We start from the raw sequence: 15,475 nt of genomic DNA, 5'->3' as shown, positions 1-15,475 counted from the left end.
GTCACTTTGATTTTGAGGAAGAACCAGCTGGGGCCTGACCTGGTGAATAAGGTGGATGAGAACACATAGTAATGTTTTTGTGATCCTTCTTTTCTCTTGGATAGTGCTGGGCAGTAGCATTCACCGGATTTTTTATTACATCTCCTAAAAGGTGAAAGAGGACTTCAGAACTGCTTCCAAAAATGACAGGAATGATAGGGTGGGTGTATTTGAAGCAAGGGAAGATACTTTGGAGGTGACTAATGGCAATGTACATACTTTATAATAAAATTTTATACTTTATAATAAAAATTTCAAGCTTAAAGCATTCACTGTACATTTAGATTACACCTTGTATATAAGAGACTCTAGACATTGAGATCAAGAAGGATCAAAGAGGTCAGTGACTAGATGGCGCATATATATATATATATATATATATGTTATATAATGTGAGATGTGTATATATTAATATATAAGGTTAATAAGTATATAAAATTCAGTATATTTGTTACGGCTTGTGTTTAGATGTCCTCCTATAGCCTCATGAGAACGAGTTGGGGCTGTTTTGGAGGTGGCTGAGTCTAGGAGTGCATCATTGATGAATCTGAGGGCACTAGGATTGATTGTGAGTCCTTCTACCCTATGTAGTCTGAATAAGACAAAAGGGGTGGAAGGACATTGATAAGGTCCCTTGTTTTTACTGTCTTCTCCTACCATGAACTGTTGCCCCCTGACACGTGCCACCCTGCCTTGGAGCCAGCCAGTTAGGGACTGAAACCTCTAGGAGCTGTAAGCCAAATAAACCTTTCCCCCTTTAACTTTGGGTGTTGGGTATTTTGTCTCAGCAATGAGAGAAAAGTAATTAACAAAATATTCAACTCTATATATTACTGACAGGGTCACCCAGTGTGTGTATATATATTAAAATTTTATATGAGGAAAAATTCTTCTGCTTTTGATTTTTTAAAGAGTAATAAAAAAGTTGAGACAGGAAGTATAGCTCCCTAGTGGTAGGGTGTTGCCCTTGCCTGCGTAAGGTTCTGGGTTCTATCCTCATTACCACCAAAAAATAAAATTGTATTATTTTGTTCATTATTTTTCCTATGAGACAACTGTTATTTTATTCAGGTTATTTGACCATCATTTCTGCTTCAGTCTGGTAAAGTCTGTTTTGCTTCATTGAAATGATACTTCATTGATAATCAATAATTTTAGTGTATTAACAGTAATAATCACTTTTCAGATAAAAATATAGGATTCATCCTTTTTTCTTTGTTCTTTTGCTGGCTGTGTGTATTAGTAATATTTAATATTTTAACTCAGGCTATACTGTTTTCTTTAAATTGTTAAATGTTTCATATTTTTGAGAGCCAAGTATTAGGAGTATTTCTCTTTTATGTGAAGTCATGTGTATTTTATGATATAACAAAGAAGCAAAAGATGACATTTTTCACTCTGCCAGTCCATTTTATTATGCCGCATTAGCAAATGTGTGCAAATAAAATTTCATGATCATTATGAGTGAAGATGTCAAATTATCATGTAGTTTAATAGAAGTTACTTTTCCATCAATTCTCAGTGCAACTTAAGGGGACATTATTTCCTTACATCTACTAAAGTGAGGCCAGATGACACATTACTTCACAGAAGTCATTAGGTGTTTTCCCCAAGGCTTCCCACCTCCCAAAACAGCTCTATCAGTTAGAACCTGGTTCATGGCAGATAACAGCTCCTGGGCCCTCACACAGGGGAATTGGTTGCATAGCCAAGCCACCTTCAGTACACGGACGCAGCTGGCTGCAGGGCTGGAATGCCACCCGGAAGCCTTTCCTCCACGTCTCTCTGCCTCTCTGTACAAGTTTGGTTTTCTCTGACTTCATCTCACAACCTCATGCCAGGAAGTGGGAGAGAACCTTTCTTTAGGATTGATTTGAGGAATAGGACCTGGGTCTTCTGGGATTGGAAGACCTCTTTGTGCATATCATGCCAGAAGGAGGAAGAATTAACACCCATAGAAGAAGGGATAAGTGAGAAATGTTAGTCATAAATGGCCACAACGAGCCAAAATTTATTTATCACCGGTGTTCTGGTACCGTGCCAAGTACCTCACATCTTGTTTTACACAATACTCCTAACAACTGAGAGACGTACGAGTACTGTTCCCATTTGCAGGATGAGGAAATGGAGAGTGTGAGAGGGTTAGAAGCTGCTGCCTGACGTGAGAGCTGAAAAGGAATCAAGTTTATGTCACTAAACTTGATGCTCTCAGCCCGACAGTATCCTATCCTGAGTACCTCAGCCATCATCCATATTTATAGACAGTAGAGATGAGATTTCATTTTCTACCTTCTTTTACTGTGAAGAAATTCACAGGTTAAATAAATATGTTCCCTACCTCTCCCTTTGTTGCTGCTTTTTCAGTACTGAAATGCCACATTGCTGAGTAGAATCACAGGCCAACTCACTGCTCTCCTACCATGGAGGGAGAAGGTGTTCAGGCAATATTAAACTCTCTCTTTTTTAATTTTCACCGAAAATCTTGAAGTACACATAATTGCTTTCGGGCCTGCAGGCCACAGCAATAATTTAATTAGCTTCTCAGCTCCAAATTACATTAGTAATGTTGTAATGATGAAAAGCACAGAAAAATATGTTACTTTCTTTTGCAGTGTTCTTAACTACAGAGTAATAATGTAATCCTTTCCAAATGAATGCTCTGTAATATCTGTTGGATGTGGTGGATCTAGCCTCTCAACTTTTTTTCTAAAATACAAATCAGATGGCTAAGTCTACTGGTTGGGTAAAAATTTCAAAAACTTTTTTCATGCTAATGTATATTATAGTAATTAAATCCCATTTAAATGATAAAAAAATTCTTGATGGTGATAACAAAGGTTAGTTTGAAGGACACAGTCATTTATTTGTACACCATCTGTTATTTTGTCTAATCAGTGTTACAACCATTCATAAATCACCTTTGCCTCATAAGAAGGATGGCAACAATTTATATGTTTGTATCTTATGCTAATCAGCATCTGGGAAGTTGCTGTATGAAACGTAAAGGAGCGGAAATACTAAACCTTTCAGTGTTGTTGTGTACCTACTTGTTGCTGCTGCTGTTGTTATTGGTTGGTGCTTAGTAGAGTTTAAATCTTCCCAGAATAAATCAGAAGCTCTACCATTTCTTAGGAGGCGTAGTCCTAGCAAAGCCCTTTATTTGGGCTTCTTGTTTGGGCAGTACATAAACATAAGGCATGCCTACCTTTGTTCATGTGAGTGGCTCTGCTAGCTAGCTTCTGACTGTTGTAGCTTTAGAAATCATTAGCTCCTGTGTTTAGTCCACAAGCAGCCTGAGGAGAGATGCAAGAAATGAAGACCTTTTCATCTAAGACTCTTGTCGCCTGATTCTTTAAGGAAAAAGGGCAGAATTTCCTTTTCTCGACTCTCTTTTGTTAAGCTAAAGACATTGTGCAGAGATCTGTCTGTTCATGTAGCAAACATGAGTTCCTTGTGGAGTGAGTGCCCAGCAGGGCCAGGCAACAATCTAGGTAGTGGGAATACAGCAGGGAGCAGGGCAGATATCTTTGCTCTCCTGAGACTCATATCTCTGATTTCCCCTTGCCTTCTCATGCCACCTCCTTGCCCATGGGATTTAGCTCAGTGGTGCCGCCACCTGCCTCACAAATGCAAGGTCCCGAGTTCGATCCCTGGTACAAAAAAAAAGTCAGTTATCACAAAACTGCCATAACTGTGAGGGTATCCAGGAAATTGGAAGTTGGATGTCAGATTGCTTAGCTGGGCCCTGGTTGACTGAAGGCTCTCAGCTGCTCTGTCCCCAGAGGGTCCTTTTCCTGCTGCTCTTCCCTATCTTCTTCCCTAGCTCCACACTGGCTTGGTTACTTTGGTCCAGGAGGTTACTTTATTACAGGAATAAAGCTTGAATGTATTTGGACTCCAGTTCTAGCTCTGTTGGCTTTCTGACCAGAAGTGCCATCTATCCCCCGCCCCAGAGTGATTGATATTCCTATCTCCTCTTCATTTCTTTTCTTTCTCTTAATGGCTTGTACCTAGGTATTTGTGGAAAGTGTTCTCTGAATTGCTTTACTTTGAAATTCTTCACTTTGGAGTTCTTGATTTTCCCTAGTAATTGTGTTCCGTGCCATGTGTGCGTATGTGTGTGCACATACACACACTGGGGATTGAACCCAGGGCTTTGCATATGCTGGGCTAGAGCCCCAGCTATGGTATTTGTAAAGGAGCTGAGAAGTAAGTTGCTTGGTTTCACAGATAGGTCCATATTGTCTGTATGATTTTTGTTTTGGTACTGGGGATCGAACTTGGGTCCTTGCGCTTGCAAGGCAGGTGCTGGAACCACTGAGCCAAATCCCCAGCCCCTTTATGATATTGTTATTCAAAAATTTAAGCTAGCACGTTGATATACTCTGAGGAGTCTCTTATCCTTGTCACCCTTATAATTTACTAGATGAATATAATTGGAAACATTAATCAGCAGTGGCACTTGATGATGCACTTGTAATGTGGCTCATGATGAATTGTCATCAGTCATTGAACAGAACAGGAAATGGGTTGAGTCTCCCTAAACGCTGAGTGGAACATTTCAGAAAGATGAAGTTGATCTTAATTACTTAATCGGGAAATTTAGGAAGAACAGAGTTCCCATTATTTAATGAGAGACATGGAGAGAGAGAGAGAGAGAGAGAGAGAGAGAGAGAGAGAGAGAGAGAGAAAGGACACACAGAATAGAGAACAAAGAAACCAAGATGGGAGAAATGAAAGAGAGCGAGCCAGCAGTTGGTCTTTTCCCTTAGATTCTTTTGGGCTCATCAAGCCAGTTTGCCTTTGTGAAAATCTCTAGTGATGTCTAAATATCCTGGAATTAGTAATAAAATGAGAAAAGGAATTTAAGAAAAGGAACCTTTGTTGAGGATGTCCTATGTGCCAGGCAAGTGCTGGTAGCTTCATAGATGTTAAACTGAGGTTGAAAGAGATGAAGAAAATATTCAGGATGATCTAACTCATTTGTGTTGGAACTAGCTTATATATGATCTTACCTTCCCCAACACCAAACTCTCCAGCAGTGAAAATGTTACTTGCAGCTTTTGTTTTTTGTCTTAATATTTTCTTTTTATTTTTTTAGTGAAATCGCTAAAATTACAAATACATACAGAAATAAAATAGTACAAGTAAGATATTTGGCATTACCATACTTAAAATGACTTTTAAGGTTTATTGTTTGCTTTCACAATAAGAAATTTTATACTTTACATGGGTATTGGAAGAAGGAAGAAAAGTACGGAAATATTTTATGAAGTTTCAATAAAAACTAAAGCTAAAAATTCTGTTCATTTCAGTAGTTATATAGAGGCATCACCAGTCTCTACTCTGAGTACTATAACATTCAAGATGGAAAGAAAGGAATTGGGAATGAAATACAACTTTAGGAACTAAGGGAAAAAATCACAGTGGTGGTTATATGTCAGAACCTCAAGTGAGAAAAAATACAATAATGGAAATCTTTATTAAAAACAATACTGCAATGATCGAAATGGATTTGTATCATTTCATACTTTCAAAAACATTTTAAAATTTCTTTACATAAGCACATTAGGAAATTTTTTTTTGCTCTCTTTTCTTTTTTCTTTTCTTTCCAGTTTTCTTTTCCTTTGCTCCTTTTCATTTTTGATTTAAGACTGAGGGGTGCTGCACCCCTCAGTTACATCCCCAGACCTTTTAATTTTTAATTTTGAGACGGAGTCTCCTTTAAGTTGCCCAGGCTGGCTTCAAACTTGCAGTCCTCTTTCCGCTGCCTTTCAAGTGGCCTAATATTTCTCGGAGACACACAGATGCTCTGCTTTGCTTACACGATCGACCCTAGAGGTAAGATGGATTCTCGGAGTGAAATGTGTTCCTGCCATGGGAAAACAGGAATTTCATTTGATGCAGTTGAGGAGAGCAAGCTGGAGGCAGACTGGGAATGGCAGGCCCCACAGGGGCTGGCGGATTCCAAAGTCAGTCTCTGCTGCTGGTCCAGGTTGCTTTTCTACCTGTGTTCCTGGGAAGCGTGTGCCAGCCTTTCTCTGCTAGGTGTGAAAGAGTGCGCAGCGTTAGGCGGTGCAGTTAATTCACACATGGTAAACGGAGTGGGACAGGAGGGAAACGTACGGGATTGAGCTTTCCTCTCTTCTGGTTTTCTTTTTCTGATTTCCTTCTGTTCCCCCTGAAATATTGGTAACACAATAATGACATTGCTATTTGAATATCATTACAGAGAAACAAAGTAAATGTAATATTTATGATTTATAATAAATGAACCTAAAAATAAATAATAGAAATCAAATACATTCCACCCTCAGAGTTTGGCCAGTTGAGTGGAAAGACCTGAAGGGGCAGGAGAGTGCAGAGCAGCTGAGAGATGTGCTCACACACACACAGGCACACACAGACACACATGCGCACACACTCTCTTACGGAGGCAGGAATGTGACAGAATGGTCAGTAAGTTGATTTCACTTTATCCTGCTGTTTCCTCTGCCTCTCTGCTCAGTCTCATTTGCTTTTCATGTGCAAGTGACATTTGCTCCGATCCCTGAGCTTCCCCTGCTCTCTGCTGTCCTGTGTTTAGTGGCCGTACGTGAGGTTGACAGGGTGAGGATCCAGAGTGGAAATGCCCAGTGTGGCGGAGACACCAATTTATATTCCAATCTGTTCTCTCCTCATTCCTTGGAACCATCCAGGAAGCAGTGACTCAGTGAGTTCTATCCATAGGTCTCGCCTGGACCAGTCAAATTAGTATTTTCCTTGGTAGTGACCTGGGGTGTCAGCCTTCAAAAACTAAGTGGCTAACTAGCTCTTGGTGTGGTTTCTACATGATACCAAGCTTCAGAAACACTGGTTGAGAAAATTTACCACTCTTGCTTGTACTGGGAATTGAACCCAGGACCTTAATGCTGACCTACTATTTTAGTATATGTGCTGCTGAAGTGAGTACTGACATGAGCTCCAGCCCCTTTTCTTATTTTTTTACTTTGACACAGGGTCTCGTTAAATCCCTCAGTTGCTCAGGACCGGCTTGTGATCCTCCTGCCTCAGCCACCAGAATACTGGGATTACAACTGTGCATCAGAACACTCAGAATATTGAGAAATTTTGAAGGAACATTGGTCTTTTTGTTTTCAAATGAGAGGATATTTTGTGAAAGAATAAAATCATTTCCCTTTATTTCATTTTTTCTGCCTTTTTGAAATAGTAAAAAAATTTTTCACCCCAATTTGACGTAACTTGATAGTCTCATGTTGCTTCTTCTAACAGTTTCACAAATGTTCTGGGAAGTTTGGGTTTTATTTTTTATATTGCTTTCTCTTTGGCTAAAGTTGCTGCCACAGGATGTACTTTTATTCCTACTGAAAGGTGATTATTTGATCTTTCCTCTCTGGCAAACAGATGGTGAACTGAATGGAGAGCTTTACTTTCCTTCTCAGTAGCTGTTTGAGTGGGGATTACATAATAAATACTACAAAAGGACAGCTCACTCAAAAGATTTTACATTAACTGAAGACAAAAAAAAAAAATCACAGCCAATGCAAGATGTTTTGTCACAAGACAAAGAAGCCTGTGTCTCTGAGAGGAGCTATTTCATGACTGACTCAGAAACAGTTTTTACTTTCTCCAAGGAAAATCATCATAATTAAGTTGTCTCTTCTGAAATTAGTAGTAATTTTTTTTTTTTTTACAATAGTGAAACTCAAGTGCTGAAGATGTTTTTGAGAAGGCTTAGGTGACTTACTGACTGACACAGATGGCGGCTGTCAGAAAACTTGTCCCCTCCATCTTTTGTGAGGCTGCCAGGAAGGACTTTTTCACCTCTCGTTCAGCATTTAATATTTACATAAAAATCTGTAATACAAGTCATATATAATTGTATTTTATGGATATCTTGAAGGGATAAGAATCTAAATAAGGTGAGTCTTTCTAATGGCAGGTCTTTCTTCAGAACAGTTTTCCTCAGGAAACTTGGGAGTTCTGAGGTGTGGCTCATGTTAGGTCTTTTCTCCTACCTTCTTGGCTTCATCTCCTGACTGTTGCTCAAATCTTGTCCATTTATTTTCTTTCCTTCAGCTGATGCACAACCGTGGGGCTTTCTCTTCTTTCCCTCAATTCATTTACCAAAGGATTCTTCAAGTCTGTCTGTAGCTTCTCAGCAAGTAAGACACAACTCCCAGCGCTGTGGTTGCTGAAGGCTTCACAGTCTGGTCGGTTCTCATGGATTTATTGCATTCGAACAGCTTTTAAAGCAGAATATCAATCTCTAGAAATTTCTGGAAATTTAGATTGACACCCCTCTCCTTTAACTTAGCTTTAAATAGGATTCACATAAAGCCAGGCAGATAAATTTATGTGGAGGCTGAAAGGTATAGTTTAAGTGTGCTTCCTCCAGTTCAGGTTATGATGAAGGCCACTTTATCCTGAAATTGGATGAGCTTTGGTTCATTTTACCAGTGATTTTGCAACATCTTAAAGTGAAATAGAAATTGCTAATATGATTGATAGTGTTTTTTCAACTTTCCAGTAGTGGCCAGGTGTACTCATACAACTGTTGTGGTTTTTTCTTTCAGTATAGTATTCAGTGAATTACATGAGACAGTCATTTCATTGTAGAATAAGTTTTATGTTAGATAATTTTGCCTGATCAAAAGCCAATGTAAGTCTTCCGAGCACACTGTAGGCTAAGCTAAGCTATGATGCCCAGTATGTATCTTAAATGTCTTTTTTATGTATTTTCAGTTGAGGATGGGTTGGAGAGACATAATCTTTTCCTAAGTCAGTAAGAGTCTGCATGCATTTGTTTTAAATTAATCTATACCTCACCCTGATTGTGCTTTGTACCTGCCTCTGTTTCCAATGATACCATCAAACCAGCTACATAGGAAAGGATGTCTTCAAGTATAGAGGGTGCTGAGGCCCCAGGAGTGATTAGCTATATAGGTATTCATTGAACAACCTTTCTGTTTAACAATTGTTTGGACTTATGACCTGCCCCTCGGACATATGACACATCTTTTTTTTTTTGTACAGTTCTATATATTTTGTTGATAGACCCTTGAAGTCTTTTTTTTTGTACAATATACCTAGTTTATACAGTACTGAAATTTTTGCTAATTGCACTGTACTGTATTCTCTTATACATGACAGTACTGTAGGTAGAGGTTATGCAGATAAAAGCAAAGTCATCAAATTGCAATTTCCTTTGACCATTTCTTTGTTCTGAATCTTAACAATGTACATACCATAAACAGTTCCTCCTTTGGCAACCGTTTCCATTAACAGCCTAGTCACAGGACCAGGACTCGGTCGAAAATGATGAATGTCTGTAGTGGACAGCTTTCCGACCCACTTTGAGAGCGATGCTTTGGTGTATTCTTTCCCCTTCTTGTCTGCTCAGTTCTCTACCTCTGTGTTTCTGATCCTTGCACTTGATTTTGATGTCTCTGTACACCTTGGCTTATCTTTTGAACTTTTATTCTTTCCAGCCATGTCCTGTGGCCTGGCCTTGCATTTTGCCTGCCCTTTCTTTCTGGAAGCCTCAGCTTAACTTCGACACTCTGAAGCCCTCTTGATCTGTATGTGTTTAAAATGGTCCTTATAATATTGCTGTCTTTCTGTTGAAGTGTTTGTGAATGTTTTATTCTTCTGGTCTGCAGAAAATGCCCTTTATTAAAAAATGAGCTGCCAGACAGACTTAAGGATGATAAAGTATATAAGATACATGATTTGTCTTCAGTTCATTCTTTTTAGAACTACAATAAATTAATCTTATTTTCTGAGAGCTTTTCTTCATAACTTACAGCTACTCTCTAATTATGCTTCCAATTTCTCTTGAAAACAATGCAATGAAAAACTGTCTTTGGATTTCATATAACTAAATTTATGGTGAATAAAAATGGAATTAGTTCTTGAGTTATCTTGTTACATTTCATGGTTTAAAAATATATTAAAATTCAGAATTCACGGTTTACTCTAGGCCACTTATTAATCAGAGTAGGTACTCTTTTCTTTTGACTCAGCTCTGAATTACTCGTGAAGTGTGGAGGGAATTTTCCTCCTTCTGACCACTGTAATTGCACTATCTCTTGCAAGCTGAGATTCACACTTGGCTTTGGAGAATGTACCACTGAACCGACATCCAGACAGCCCCATCCATCCATCCTCTCATTCATTCATCCGTTTATTTTTAAATTGCAGAATTGACTCCTGAAGAGAGGGCCCAAAAAATTGCCAAGGCCATGCGCAAACAGTCTTCTGAAGTCAAAGAGAAATGGGAAAGTCTCAATGCTGTTACTAGCAATTGGCAAAAGCAAGTGGACAAGGCGTTGGAGAAACTCCGGGACCTGCAGGGCGCCATGGATGACCTGGACGCTGACCTGAAGGAGGCAGAGTCCGTGCGCAACGGCTGGAAGTCCGTGGGGGACCTGCTCATCGACTCGCTGCAGGATCACATCGAGAAGACCATGGTCGGTGTCTTAGTCATCTTTCTTGCTGCTGGGAAATTCTGGCTCACGTTTTAGTCTACAGTTTGCTCGCTGTAAGGCGGGACACGTAGCAAAGTGGCCTGGGAAAGGAGAGCTGCTCAAGGCCTGGCAGATCGGAAGCAGAGAGAGTAAAGGGAGGCGCAGGAAAAGGAGATAAACCCCTCCGGGCCATGCCTCTTCCGCCCAGACCCTACCTTCTAAGAGCAGTCAGCTGAGATGCCCCTATAATCTAACCATCTTTAATTGGCCTGCCTATGACTGCCTGAGGCTTTAGGGGGACATCTAGCTAAAATCAGTCAGCATCATTGCCTTTGACAAAGGAATTTAAAGGAATGCTTTGTTGTGAAATATAACACAAATGAAGAGAGCCATGCATGTAAATTTTTTAACAGGGACTGTTACAGAGCCATCACTCCCGAAACCCCCCACCCAAACAGTAGTCAAGACAGATGTTTCTCGATGTTCTTCATAATCAGAGTCCCCGCCTGTAATAACTCCTAAGATGACTGATGATAATTTACCTTGTTTTGATACTTTTCTCACCCAACTTCACATGCCTGAACAATGAACACTGTTTACCTATTTCTTAAGACATATTTTTAAATCCCTTTTAATTTACAGACTTAGCCTCAGCCCTTTCTATTCTTTTGCTTTCAATTTCTCTTGCAGAAATTGAAATATTTGTTTTGCAGCATTTCCCACCACTTAGGTTTTATATCTACATGACATAGCCTGGCAGTTGGACTTAGAGGTTTAGTCAACAGCATACTATTTTATTGGAATTGTCACTATAAATTTAATTTCTTTCTGAGTACATTAATACTGTAAAGGATATTGATGGTCTACATCTACTTTGGTTCCCATATTCTAGAACATTTCCAGAAAAACCTTTATGAAAACCAGGCAAAAAAGAGGCACAAATAACATTGTAGAAAAATAGAAGGACTTGTAATAGCATATTAAACTACTTATTAGATAGTCATGAGGCATATTCATGAACATGACAATAAAAAATTAGATGGTATTAGTGTGACTATCACATGGAATTTTTATTGCATAAATATACATTTCTTGCATATAGGCATTGGACAATATTCTTCCTCTTTTTTCATGCAGTGGAATAGGAGAAAGATCTGGGAAATTAACTGAATAATTAAGTAAATTATATAAGCAAACATATATGTACGTGTAGACTTTGTAATAATAATAACAACTACCATTTATTAAGTGCATTTACTATGTGCCAAGAACTGTTCTTAGCCAGTTCACATGCATATCTCTTTTAATCTTCACACTAATCTAAAAAGATAGGTATTACTACTATTACGTCTGTTTTACAAATAATAAAACTGAAGATAATTGCCCAAGGCTGCATAGCAAGTTAATTTGTAAAGTTTTTATGATTTTTATATATGTTCTTCTCTTTCCCTGCAGGGATCTTTTATACTAATGCAATTAAATACAACTTCCATCCATTATTAGAGTTCAGTACTCTACAAAAGTTAAATACCAAATTTTAAGCTTAACAAAACTTACTACTGAAAGAGTACTGGTGTAGATAATGTATAAGTATCCAGCTACCTTATGATTTAAGTAGGCCTCTTCTCTCAGCCACAGTATCCTAACAACCATTTTCCCTGCAAGATTATGAGTTTAAAATAACCTAGTGAGGACCAGGAGTTTGACTCAGTGGTTCTGCCACCTGCCTCGCAAGCGAAAGGGCCCAAGTTCGATCCCTGGTACAAAAAAAAAACAAAACAAATAAAACAAAAAAAATAACCTAGTGAGAACATAGCCATTAGCACAGTTTCTGCAGAAATTGAACACTTTTTGTATTTTACAGATGGTTCTAAACACAGAAGTTCTTTAAGTCACTGGCTTATAAAAAGGAGGTGATTTGGGACAGTAAAAATGCAGAAACATTTATTAAAATTGGAAAGTTGATTAGTCTTGGAGAAAAAAATTAAAAATTGTATGTGGAATTACGAAAGTCTCTCCAAATTTGAGAGTTGTTCATCTCATTTGATTAAAGGAATTATTCATCTGCATCCAAATCTTTTTGTTCAAATCTCTGCTTAAGTGGAAATCTAGAAAAAAATAAAATTATTATTTTAATCGAAAAGAATAAACTATGGATTAAAATATCTTAACATCTTATTAGGAAAAGAGAAAATAGAAGCCCAAGTCTCATTAAGCCAAATAAGATGCATTCAAATTCTGGGCTGTTTCACAGGTGCTGTAAAGTATACCCTAAATGCTAGTGAATCTTTTGGTAGATAAAATTAAGTACTAATTATTGCTAAACATTATTAAATATGTCAAAGCAACTGGAAAATAAAATCTTTGGGAGTAATCACATAATTTCAACTCTCTAAAATTACCCGCAATCATTCTTATTTCCAGACTGCACTCCTCCTGGCGGGAGATAGGCATGAGATTCACACCTGCCAATAGTCTGCAGTTAGCACCTTTGATACTAGCAGATGTTTCTGTTTCTATAGCAAGGAAGGCCACAGAGTCTCTCAGGCTGTGAAAGAAAAGTACCATCAAAACATGATAAATTGGTTCTTTATACAAGAACACATAGAACACATGGCAGTTCTGAAACCACTTAAAATTGGTTTTATTTCAAGCCCCTGCATTTGGAAGCTCTTAAAAAACCAAAGTATATTTTCTCGATAGAAAGATTCCTCCTTGCCATAAAACACCCAACCATAAAAATAAAAACAAAGCCCCAAAGACATTGTCAAAGCTCTTTTGATGCTTTCACCTATGGCTTGTAATAGAAAACATTGTTTTTACAGAGAAAAAAACGTAAGCTCCTTTATTGTTCTTTAAGAATTTAAAATCCTGCCCGTGATTATAGAGAAAATATTAATATAAAAAGGTTAAAACCATGATTGAAGAAACCTTGAAGGATTTGAGTTCTATAAATTTTCCTTAAACAAAGTCTGAAGGACCCGATCTCCTTCCGAAACTAGACTGAAAGATTCTCTTTCCACACCCTACCCTGCACTTACCTCTGGCCTATGCTCCTGTATTAATAGCTGATCTTTTATACCTTTACGGCCTCTGTTGCCACACAGCTGCTTTTCTTCTTTAACCGTGTCCGTACATGTAGTTGTGCGTGAACAGCCTCTTATTCAAAAAGCAGCCATCGGGGTGAACGGAGAAAACCAATTTCTTCTCCTTCACTTTCCCTTTTCTGAGCTGCCCTGCTCCTGGCTTCTGATGTGTCGGCATCTGCAGAGTTCTGGCGGTGTTTCTCACTTTATGCATGTGGACTTCCATGCTAGCTGTTCCAAATGTCGTTCATGTACTGCTACCCCCAATGTCTGTGTTTCTCACACTGATTCTGGCCCCAGATCTGTTCTGTTATTTCCTGGTCACCTCTACCCTGGACTCTTTCCTGCCGTTTTTAGGCATGTTCAAGAATTTTGCAACAGTAAAACATATTGCCTGATATACTTGAAATATTTTCCTTTTGAAAATAAAGTTGGTTCCTTAACATTATTTTGAGGTTTACCAACCATAATGATGGCTTTTAGCTTATGTATGTTAGCCAGGGAAAATTTCACCTCTACCTTCTTAGAAGGTTTGTCATCTAGACTTGAAAATTAAACTGACTCCAGATAGAGAGGGGAACAGCACAGACATTTCCTTTACATCAGTTTTTATTTAAGACGGAACCGCTATAAAGAAAGAAAGGCCCAGAGAAGAGGCAAACCTTTTATACAATCTTGTATTAGGATAAAGAGAGACGGTTTTAGAAAATTAACTCAATTGTGTGAAGAGACTAAAAGAAGATAATTATTTTAACAAAACCTATACAGAACTTAGTTCCAGCATTGATGATAAAAAGGCTATTTTCCTCTTGGTGCAGGAAGGATATTTTTTATATGGTTTTATCTCCTACTTTCAGAGAGAAACATTGGAGGGTGGCGTATACTTTTTGTACCTGTTTAATTTTTTAAGTGCCTTTAGCTCAGATAATCCTTATGCAATAGTAGCGTGTGTTTCGGTGGCTTATTCTATCATGCTTCCCATGTTACCTAGAAAAACTGGGAGAGAGATGTAAAGGGGGAAGTGGCTAAAGAAATTTTCTTTTTATAAGCATCAGGACAAACCTTAATGTTGCAGTTTTAAGAGGTCTTTGTATTTTCCAGAGCACTTTGATAGATACTATTTGATTTAATTTAGAATGGTAAAAATGTAAAGGAGAGGGGAATGTAGGATTAGTAAAACTGAGGTTAGTGCTGATAGGATGTGTACAATACCTGCCATTTGTAAGTTATGTTTGGCACATGATTAAAATTTCATGCCAGACTTAAGAAATAAAAATGTGCTGTTCTTAGTGTTCCAACTCTTTTCACCCTTCAATATTGGCTTAATCTTGTCTCAAATATTTTTGTGGGCCTAGTCAATAGAAATGAATTCTGTCTCTTACATGGCGAGCCTTGTGCTGAATCCAGGAGAGCATTATGTTCTTAACAAGCTCCAATTCTTTCTTGGGGACAGCTCATAAAACCAAGTACGAAGTGTCTGATGAGGTCTCATAACTTCACATGTTTAACAAGTGGTTTGGTATGGCTCCAAACAGTAAGAACGGCCCCATCCTAGCATGGGATTTGTATGTTCAGTGTGTGTTGGCTGAGTTGGACAGATCAGAGAGAATACCTGAAAGGCACAGGAAAGGGACCTGTAGCCAGTGCTGTAGAAGAGGCCGCAGGGAAATCTTCCTAAGAAGGAGACCCAAGTTGAGTCTTTAAAAAAATCCATAGCATCTTGACAAAGGCCTTTTTTGGGAAAAGGGAACGTAGAGATAGAGGCGGATGGAGTAATGTGAAGGAAGGAAAATTACTGTTGTCCTAATTCTATTTGCTGTCATAGAAATGTTACCGATCTAAAGTATTTATTCAGTTCTCCACTCTTTACATAAGATCCCT

At 38.4% G+C, this 15,475-nt stretch overlaps 1 protein-coding gene across 8 annotated transcripts in view; it reads left to right on the top strand.

The window, feature by feature from the left end:
* The window catches only part of Utrn (utrophin), a 479,533-nt gene that overhangs the window by 375,139 nt on the left and 88,919 nt on the right, over positions 1 to 15,475 (top strand). For all 8 annotated transcript variants that reach the window (XM_010626629.1, XM_010626631.2, XM_010626630.2 and 5 more), the window contains one exon: positions 10,243 to 10,511. In XM_010626629.1, the coding sequence (XP_010624931.1) occupies positions 10,243 to 10,511 (269 nt within the window). The remainder of the gene's footprint in view (positions 1 to 10,242; positions 10,512 to 15,475) is intronic.

Source organism: Fukomys damarensis, unplaced genomic scaffold, assembly GCF_012274545.1.
Source record: "Fukomys damarensis isolate Sample0158 unplaced genomic scaffold, DMR_v1.0_HiC HiC_scaffold_14, whole genome shotgun sequence".
In the NCBI taxonomy this organism is placed as follows: Eukaryota; Metazoa; Chordata; class Mammalia; order Rodentia; family Bathyergidae; genus Fukomys; species Fukomys damarensis.
Note: the sequence above shows the minus strand (reverse complement) of the source record. Positions and strands in the feature narration are given on the sequence as shown.